General features: G+C 47.3%; 1 protein-coding gene across 1 annotated transcript in view; it reads right to left on the bottom strand.

Moving 5' to 3' along the window:
- psat1 (phosphoserine aminotransferase 1) overlaps positions 1 to 5,534 on the bottom strand; it is a 51,245-nt gene extending 45,711 nt beyond the window's left edge. The window contains exons 1-3 of the mRNA XM_029678710.2: positions 5,323 to 5,534; positions 4,624 to 4,684; positions 4,196 to 4,265 (exon numbers count right to left, since the gene is read on the bottom strand). Coding sequence (XP_029534570.1) covers positions 4,196 to 4,265; positions 4,624 to 4,684; positions 5,323 to 5,379 — 188 coding nt within the window. The 5' untranslated portion in view covers positions 5,380 to 5,534. The remainder of the gene's footprint in view (positions 1 to 4,195; positions 4,266 to 4,623; positions 4,685 to 5,322) is intronic.
- Positions 5,535 to 10,616: the final 5,082 nt, after the last annotated feature.

Raw genomic sequence — 10,616 nt, 5'->3', positions numbered from 1 at the left:
TTCAATGTGCGGGACAAAATTGAGGTTGGAGCCCCTCTCTGTCTGCATTAACAAGGTCAACACACAGGTTGGAGCTCTTCTCTGTCTGCATTAACAAGGACAACACACAGGTTGGAGCTCTTCTCTGTCTGCATTAACAAGGACAACACACAGGTTGGAGCTCTTCTCTGTCTGCATTAACAAGGACAACACACAGGTTGGAGCTCTTCTCTGTCTGCATTAACATGGACAACACACAGGTTGGAGCTCTTCTGTCTGCATTAACAAGGACAACACACAGGTTGGAGCTCTTCTCTGTCTGCATTATCAAGGACAACACACAGGTTGGAGCTCTTCTGTCTGCATTAACAAGGTCAACACACAGGTTGGAGCCCCTCTCTGTCTGCATTAACAAGGACAACACACAGGTTGGAGCCCTTCTCTGTCTGCATTAACAAGGACAACACACAGGTTGGAGCTCTTCTCTGTCTGCATTAACAAGGACAACACACAGGTTGGAGCTCTTCTGTCTGCATTAACAAGGACAACACACAGGTTGGAGCTCTTCTCTGTCTGCATTATCAAGGACAACACACAGGTTGGAGCTCTTCTGTCTGCATTAACAAGGACAACACACAGGTTGGAGCTCTTCTCTGTCTGCATTAACAAGGACAACACACAGGTTGGAGCTCTTCTGTCTGCATTAACAAGGACAACACACAGGTTGGAGCTCTTCTCTGTCTGCATGAACAAGGACAACACACAGGTTGGAGCTCCTCTCTGTCTGCATTAACAAGGACAACACACAGGTTGGAGCTCCTCTCTGTCTGCATTGACAAGGACAACACACAGGTTGGAGCTCCTCTCTGTCTGCATTGACAAGGTCAACACACAGGTTGGAGCCCCTCTCTGTCTGCATTAACAAGGACAACACACAGGTTGGAGCTCTTCTCTGTCTGCATTAACAAGGACAACACACAGGTTGGAGCTCTTCTCTGTCTGCATTAACAAGGACAACACACAGGTTGGAGCTCTTCTCTGTCTGCATTAACAAGGACAACACACAGGTTGGAGCTCCTCTCTGTCTGCATTAACAAGGACAACACACAGGTTGGAGCTCCTCTCTGTCTGCATTGACAAGGACAACACACAGGTCTTTCCATCATTGTATGATTTTTTGTGTGTAAATGAACTCAAGCTTACGGACAACGTCAAATGTGATATAGCGAAGCACCTGAGTGAGCCGGGTGTGATATTATGCAGGTACTTTCCTGAAACGGACGACACAAACAACTGGATTCGTTATTCTATTCATGCCCTGCCTCCAGTCCACTTACCGATATCTGAACAAGAGAGACTCATCGAAATTGCAACAAGAAGTTCTGCGAAAATGTTATTTAATCAGAAGCCACTGCCAGATGTCTGGATTGGGCTGCGCTCAGATTCTTGCCTTGGAAAATCGCACTGTTAAGACACAGGTGCCCTTTGCAACCACGTACCTATGTGAGAGTGGATTCTCAGCCCGCACTATCATGAAAACTAAATACAGGCACAGACTGTGTGTGGAAAATGATTTAAGACTGAGACTCTCTCCAATACAACCCAACATTGCAGAGTTATGTGCATCCTTTCAAGCACACCCTTCTCATTAACCTGTGGTGAGTTATTCACTATTTTCAATGAACAAATCACGTTTTATATGTAAGATGGTTAAATAAAGAGAAAAATCATTGATTATTATAATATTATTATTTGTGCCCTGGTCCTATAAGAGCTCTTTATCACTTCTTATGAGCCGGGTTGTGACAAAAACTCCCTCATTCTTCTGTTTAATACATTTATTGTATCGTGTGTGTGTGTGTGGCAGGCTTACAATGATGGCAAAAAAACAACATTTGAGAGTGTGCTGACCCTGGTGCTAGAGGGGGTACAGCTGACCCTGGTGCTAGAGGGGGTACAGCTGACCCTGGTGCTAGAGGGGGTACAGCAGACCCTGGTGCTAGAGGGGGTACAGCTGACCCTGGTGCTAGAGGGGGTACAGCAGACCCTGGTGCTAGAGGGGGTACAGCTGACCCTGGTGCTAGAGGGGGTACAGCTGACCCTGGTGCTAGAGGGGGTACAGCTGACCCTGGTGCTAGAGGGGGTACAGCTGACCCTGGTGCTAGAGGGGGTACAGCTGACCCTGGTGCTAGAGGGGGTACAGCTGACCCTGGTGCTAGAGGGGGTACAGCTGACCCTGGTGCTAGAGGGGGTACAGCTGACCCTGGTGCTAGAGGGGGTACAGCTGACCCTGGTGCTAGAGGGGGTACAGCTGACCCTGGTGCTAGAGGGGTACAGCTGACCCTGGTGCTAGAGGGGTACAGCTGACCCTGGTGCTAGAGGGGGTACAGCTGACCCTGGTGCTAGAGGTGGTACAGCTGACCCTGGTGCTAGAGGGGGTACAGCTGACCCTGGTGCTAGAGGGGGTACAGCTGACCCTGGTGCTAGAGGGGGTACAGCTGGAGGTTGAATGTTTGAAGGGATACGGGACTTTAAAAAGTTTGGGAACCACTGTTCTAGAATGATACACTGTTGCCTAGCCAACGATGTAGGGTGTTCTAGAATGCACAACTAGTCTGAAAGGCAGTCAGGGTAAAATGTCACGAGTTCAATCAAAAGAAAGATGAAACACTTTCTCCCAGACACCAACACTTTCTCCCAGACAGTTGAAAACACATGCAGACACCAACACGTTCTCCCAGACACCAACACATTCTCCCAGACACCAACACGTTCTCCCAGACACCAACACGTTCTCCCAGACACCAACACGTTCTCCCAGACACCAACACGTTCTCCCAGACACCAACACTTTCTCCCAGACAGTTGAAAACACATGCAGACACCAACACGTTCTCCTAGACACCAACACGTTCTCCCAGACACCAACACGTTCTCCCAGACACCAACACGTTCTCCCAGACACCAACACGTTCTCCCAGACACCAACACGTTCTCCCAGACACCAACACATTCTCCCAGACACCAACACATTCTCCCAGACAGCAACACGTTCTCCCAGACAGCAACACGTTCTCCCCAGACACCAACACGTTCGTTCTCCCAGACACCAACACGTTCGTTCTCCCAGACACCAACACGTTCGTTCTCCCAGACACCAACACATTCTCCCAGACACCAACACGTTCTCCCAGACACCAACACGTTCTCCCAGACACCAACACGTTCTCCCAGACACCAACACATTCTCCCAGACACCAACACATTCTCCCAGACACCAACACATTCTCCCAGACACCAACACATTCTCCCAGACACCAACACGTTCTCCCAGACAGCAACACGTTCTCCCAGACACCAACACGTTCTCCCAGACACCAACACATTCTCCCAGACACCAACACATTCTCCCAGACACCAACACGTTCTCCCAGACAGCAACACGTTCTCCCAGACACCAACACATTCTCCCAGACACCAACACATTCTCCCAGACACCAACACATTCTCCCAGACACCAACACATTCTCCCAGACACCAACACGTTCGTTCTCCCAGACACCAACACGTTCGTTCTCCCAGACACCAACACGTTCGTTCTCCCAGACACCAACACGTTCGTTCTCCCAGACACCAACACGTTCGTTCTCCCAGACACCAACACGTTCGTTCTCCCAGACACCAACACATTCTCCCAGACACCAACACATTCTCCCAGACACCAACACATTCTCCCAGACACCAACACATTCTCCCAGACACCAACGCATTCTCCCAGACACCAACACATTCTCCCAGACACCAACACATTCTCCCAGACACCAACACATTCTCCCAGACACCAACACATTCTCCCAGACACCAACACATTCTCCCAGACGGTTCTGAAACACTAGATTTAAACAGAAATCAGGAGCAGAGCCAGAACATAATGGATAGATGGAGGGAGAGAAGCTCATGACCAGTAGGATGGTGTGAGTGTGTGTGTTTATACTCACAGTAGAGAAGCTCATGACCAGTAGGATGGTGTGAGTGTGTGTGTTTATACTCACAGTAGAGAAGCTCATGACCAGTAGGATGGTGTGAGTGTGTGTGTTTATACTCACAGTAGAGAAGCTCATGACCAGTAGGATGGTGTGTGTGTGTTTATACTCACAGTAGAGAAGCTCATGACCAGTAGGATGGTGTGAGTGTGTGTGTGTGTGTTTATACTCACAGTAGCTCCCGCAACAGGTTTTCTGTGGTGTTCATGATCTTGGTGAAGTCTGACGACCGATGGCTCATCTCTGCAAGGACAGAATCAAATACAATAAATAGCTATTAAGACACCCTGACAATGCCAAGACTGTGCAAAGCTGTCATCAAGGCAAAGGATGGCTACTTTGAAGAATCTCAAATATATATTCTGATTTGTTTAACACTTTTATGCCTACTACATGATTCCATATGTGTTATTTCATAGTTTTGATGTTTTTACTATTCTACAATATAGTAAAAAATAAAAACCCATTGAATGAGTAGGTGTGTTCAAACCTTTGACTGGTACTGTGTGTGATATATATATATATATATTTCTATAATAAATAGGTGGAAACAACGTTGATTCAACCAGTGTGCGCCTCGCTGTCTGAGAGACACACTCACCCAGGACACTGACTCCGCTACCATTATAGTCGAGCAGTTCTTTCTGCGCCTGTAACAGCACCTGAAAACACAGCACATTCACTTCAATGAAAACCCCTTACAAGTCCTTGAATACAATTATTTTAGTTTGAATACAGGTCATTCTAAAAAATAAAAATAAAAAGATCGGGGAACTGAATGAATACGTCTATAAAAAACCAGACCGGTGGCACCGGGATAAATCAACAACTTTTGGATAAGCCCGACCGATTTGACAGTGGTTCTAGCGCCGTCTAGCGGTGTTATATAGTGTTGCTTGGCACCGGAGAAGACACCGGAACATTTCCCGCATGGATGTTTACGCGGCTGATGCAACTACCTCGTTTCACCAAAGGCCTGCCAGCCTACTCTTCTTCCGTGATAAAATATATGTCGTCATGTTTTAACACGCCGTTTCTGTTCACAGTCATCAAATGGTCAGTTTACAAAAGATAAAATGTATCATGTTGTTTCAACGACGAAAGAGATGCAACCGCTTGCCTGCTCTCATCAAATAAAACGCTTCATTTTGTATCAAATATTTTGTATTAAACTTTGCACTTTTGCAAATTGCATTACGGAAAAAGTAGCATCCATACAATTAATTTCGGTTTCTCTTCATGTTACAGGCTACAATCATTACATTTTCGGTTTTCAATGCACAGTAAAAAGTCAACTTACAGACTGTGGTAGTTTTGCAGGTCCAGCACCAAAGTTAATGGTCTGTTTTTTTTCCATGTTTAAAGTGATTGAGTTCCTTCTGTAAAGTGTCTGTTGCTTCCTGCTCCGTCCAAATCAGATCCTCAGTGATGCGGATTACACAACTGCGCCTCTAGCTCCTCTCTCTGTTCATCATGTAAGCAGCACCGCGGACCGCATCCAACAAAACCCACAGTCAGCGTTTCCTATTGGGCAGTATCACATGCCAAGGGAGGAATGTTCAGGCATTGGTTGATATCATTTTTTTTGTTGCGATTGTGATTGGTTTATCTATCACGCCACCAAAACGTGTCCAGCACACACGCACGCAAGTACCCCGCCAGCAGGTCACAGAACATCACATCAATTTCTGAGAACCATGTTTCTTAAAGCTTGGTTGTCCTATGGTTATTTTTTTGTATAAAACCTTCCGACAACTTCACGGGAATGCTGCAGGATATATTTGCTATTCTCAGCACATTTAAGGAACGTAACAAACATGTATTTTTGTTGCTATTTATTTCATTACTTTAAACATAATTTTCCCAAAAGATCAAACATGGCTACATTTAATTTCATTTTCGGTAATGTTCTAGGAATGTTGTCCAGCTGGTTTGATATTGGGAATGTTCTCCAATAGTTCAGAGAACGATAAGACTGTTCATCTGTGACAATTTCAGTACTTGCACAGAACATTCTGCACAAGTTCCGATGTGGTTGTATTTAATACATTATTTTAGTACATTCTGTTCTCAGAACGTTCATATAATGTATGGTTCTCTTTTATATCAGTTCTTGGCAATATTCTGGGAATGTTGCATTATCCAGTTGTGGCCAAAAGAAGATCAGTCTTTACATGGCTAAAAGAAAAGGAATATAACATATACTGTTTGCAGGAAACTCACTCTACATCCTACAGTCTTCGCCAAAAGTTTTGAGAATGACACAAATATTAATTTTCACAAAGTCTGCTGCCTCAGTTTGTATGATGGCAATTTGCATATACTCCAGAATGTTATGAAGAGTGATCAGATGAATTGTCCTTCTTTGCCATGCAAATGAACGGAATCCCCCAAAAACATTTCCACTGCATTTCAGCCCTGCCACAAAAATTATCTTGTTAACACAGGTGTGAGTATTGACGAGGACAAGGCTGGAGATTACTCTGTCATGCTGATTGAGTTCGAATAACAGACTAGAAGCTTCAAAAGGAGGGTGGTGCTTGGAATCATTGTTCTTCCTCTGTCAGCCATGGTTACCTGCAAGGAAACAGGTTCCGTCATCATTGCTTTGCACAAAAAGGGCTTCACAAGCAAGGATATTGCTGCCAGTAAGATTGCACCTAAATCAACCATTCATCGGCTCATCAAGAACTTCAAGGAGAGCGGTTCCATTGTTGTGAAGAAGGCTTCAGGGCGTGACTTATTTAGACATGATGGTTATTAGATCAAACATTTAATACATTTTACAGACACAAAAAGTTGTCCCCTTGTCTAGTATATTTTGTTTTGTCGACATTTGGAAAGTTTACCAAAAATAATTCTGTTTCCATCAGGCCTGTCACGAAAATGTATTTTATCTGACATGTACTTTACTCAAATAAAAAAGTTGAACATAAACCAGTGCATAAATAAATATATACATTTATTTATTTATATACATAAACCTATACAGTGAAAGTATTCAGACCCCTGGACTTGATCCACATTTTTTGTTAGATCAATCCTTATTCTAAAATGGATTCAAATTGCTTTTTTTCCTCATCAATCTACACACAATACCCCATAATGACATCACAATACCCCATAATGACATCACAATACCCCATAATGACATCACAATACCCCATAATGACATCACAATACCCCATAATGACAAGAAAAAACAGGCTTAGAAATTTTGGTAATTTATTAACATTTTGTTATATTTTTTTAAATATCACATTTACATAAGTATTCAGACTCTTTACTCAGTAGTTTGTTGAATCACCTTTGGCAGCGATTACAGCCTTGTGTCTTCTTGGGTGTGACATGACAAGCTTGGCACACCTGTATTTGGGGAGTTTCTCCCATTCTTCTCTGCAGATCCTCTCAAGCTCTGTCAGGTTGGATGGGGAGCGTTGCTGCACAGCTATTTTCAGGTCTCTCCAGAGATGTTAGATCGGGCTCAAGTCCGGGCTCCGGCTGGGCCACTCACGGACATTGAGACTTGTCCAGAAGCCACTCCCGCGCTGTCTTGGCTGTGTGCTTAGGGTCGTTGTCCTGTTGGAAGGTGAACCGTTGCCCCAGTCTGAGGTCCTGAGTGCTCTGGAGCAGGTTTTCATCAAAGATCTCTTTACATTACATTACATTTAAGTCATTTAGCAGACGCTCTTATCCAGAGCGACTTACAAATTGGTGCGTTCACCTTAAGACATCCAGTGGAACAGCCACTTTACAATAGTGCATCTAAATCTTGTAAGGGGGGTGAGAAGGATTACTTTATCCTATCTTAGGTATTCCTGAAAGAGGTGGGGTTTCAGGTGTCTCCGGAAGGTGGTGATTGACTCCGCTGTCCTGGCGTCGTGAGGGAGTTTGTTCCACCATTGGGGGGCCAGAGCAGCGAACAGTTTTGACTGGGCTGCGCGGGAACTGTACTTCCTCAGTGGTAGGGAGGCGAGCAGGCCAGAGGTGGATGAACGCAGTGCCCTTGTTTGGGTGTAGGGCCTGATCAGAGCCTGGAGGTACTGAGGTGCCGTTCCCCTCACAGCTCCGTAGGCAAGCACCATGGTCTTGTAGCGGATGCGAGCTTCAACTGGAAGCCAGTGGAGAGAGCGGAGGAGCGGGGTGACGTGAGAGAACTTGGGAAGGTTGAACACCAGACGGGCTGCGGCGTTCTGGATGAGTTGTAGGGGTTTAATGGCACAGGCAGGGAGCCCAGCCAACAGCGAGTTGCAGTAATCCAGATGGGAGATGACAAGTGCCTGGATTAGGACCTGCGCCGCTTCCTGTGTGAGGCAGGGTCGTACTCTGCGGATGTTGTAGAGCATGAACCTACAGGAACGGGCCACCGCCTTGATGTTAGTTGAGAACGACAGGGTGTTGTCCAGGATCACGCCAAGGTTCTTAGCGCTCTGGGAGGAGGACACAATGGAGTTGTCAACCGTGATGACGAGATCATGGAACGGGCAGTCCTTCCCCGGGAGGAAGAGCAGCTCCGTCTTGCCGAGGTTCAGCTTGAGGTGGTGATCCGTCATCCACACTGATATGTCTGCCAGACATGCAGAGATGCGATTCGCCACCTGGTCATCAGAAGGGGAAAGGAGAAGATTAATTGTGTGTCGCCTGCATAGCAATGATAGGAGAGACCATGTGAGGTTATGACAGAGCCAAGTGACTTGGTGTATAGCGAGAATAGGAGAGGGCCTAGAACAGAGCCCTGGGGGACGCCAGTGGTGAAAGCGCGTGGTGAGGAGACAGATTCTCGCCACGCCACCTGGTAGGAGCGACCTGTCAGGTAGGACGCAATCCAAGCGTGGGCCGCGCCGGAGATGCCCAACTCGGAGAGGGTGGAGAGGAGGATCTGATGGTTCACAGTATCGAAGGCAGCCGATAGGTCTAGAAGGATGAGAGCAGAGGAGAGAGAGTTAGCTTTAGCAGTGCGGAGCGCCTCCGTGATACAGAGAAGAGCAGTCTCAGTTGAATGACTAGTCTTGAAACCTGACTGATTTGGATCAAGAAGGTCATTCTGAGAGAGATAGCGGGAGAGCTGGCCAAGGACGGCACGTTCAAGAGTTTTGGAGAGAAAAGAAAGAAGGGATACTGGTCTGTAGATGTTGACATCGGAGGGATCGAGTGTAGGTTTTTTCAGAAGGGGTGCAACTCTCGCTCTCTTGAAGACGGAAGGGCCGTAGCCGGTCAGGGATGAGTTGATGAGCGAGGTGAGGTAAGGGAGAAGGTCTCCGGAAATGGTCTGGAGAAGAGAGGAGGGGATAGGGTCAAGCGGGCAGGTTGTTGGGCGGCCGGCCGTCACAAGACGCGAGATTTCATCTGGAGAGAGAGGGGAGAAAGAGGTCAGAGCACAGGGTAGGGCAGTGTGAGCAGAACCAGCGGTGTCGTTTGACTTAGCAAACGAGGATCGGATGTCGTCGACCTTCTTTTCAAAATGGTTGACGAAGTCATCTGCAGAGAGGGAGGAGGGGGGAGGAGGATTCAGGAGGGAGGAAAAGGTGGCAAAGAGCTTCCTAGGGTTAGAGGCAGATGCTTGGAATTTAGAGTGGTAGAAAGTGGCTTTAGCAGCAGAGACAGAAGAGGAAAATGTAGAGAGGAGGGAGTGAAAGGATGCCAGGTCCGCAGGGAGGCGAGTTTTCCTCCATTTCCGCTCGGCTGCCCGGAGCCCTGTTCTGTGAGCTCGCAATGAGTCGTCGAGCCACGGAGCGGGAGGGGAGGACCGAGCCGGCCTGGAGGATAGGGGACATAGAGAGTCAAAGGATGCAGAAAGGGAGGAGAGGAGGGTTGAGGAGGCAGAATCAGGAGATAGGTTGGAGAAGGTTTGAGCAGAGGGAAGAGATGATAGGATGGAAGAGGAGAGAGTAGCGGGGGAGAGAGCGAAGGTTGGGACGGCGCGATACCATCCGAGTAGGGGCAGTGTGGGAAGTGTTGGATGAGAGCGAGAGGGAAAAGGATACAAGGTAGTGGTCGGAGACTTGGAGGGGAGTTGCAGTGAGGTTAGTGGAAGAACAGCATCTAGTAAAGATGAGGTCGAGCGTATTGCCTGCCTTGTGAGTAGGGGGAAGGTGAGAGGGTGAGGTCAAAAGAGGAGAGGAGTGGAAAGAAGGAGGCAGAGAGGAATGAGTCAAAGGTAGACGTGGGGAGGTTAAAGTCGCCCAGAACTGTGAGAGGTGAGCCGTCCTCAGGAAAGGAGCTTATCAAGGCATCAAGCTCATTGATGAACTCTCCGAGGGAACCTGGAGGGCGATAAATGATAAGGATGTTAAGCTTGAAAGGGCTGGTAACTGTGACAGCATGGAATTCAAAGGAGGCGATAGACAGATGGGTAAGGGGAGAAAGAGAGAATGACCACTTGGGAGAGATGAGGATCCCGGTGCCACCACCCCGCTGACCAGAAGCTCTCGGGGTGTGCGAGAACACGTGGGCGGACGAAGAGAGAGCAGTAGGAGTAGCAGTGTTATCTGTGGTGATCCATGTTTCCGTCAGTGCCAAGAAGTCGAGGGACTGGAGGGAGGCATAGGCTGAGATGAACTCTGCCTTGTTGGCCGCAGATCGGCAGTTCCAGAG

This window comes from Oncorhynchus nerka, linkage group LG13 (genome assembly GCF_034236695.1).
Source record: "Oncorhynchus nerka isolate Pitt River linkage group LG13, Oner_Uvic_2.0, whole genome shotgun sequence".
NCBI classification, from domain to species: domain Eukaryota; kingdom Metazoa; phylum Chordata; class Actinopteri; order Salmoniformes; family Salmonidae; genus Oncorhynchus; species Oncorhynchus nerka.
Note: the sequence above shows the minus strand (reverse complement) of the source record. Positions and strands in the feature narration are given on the sequence as shown.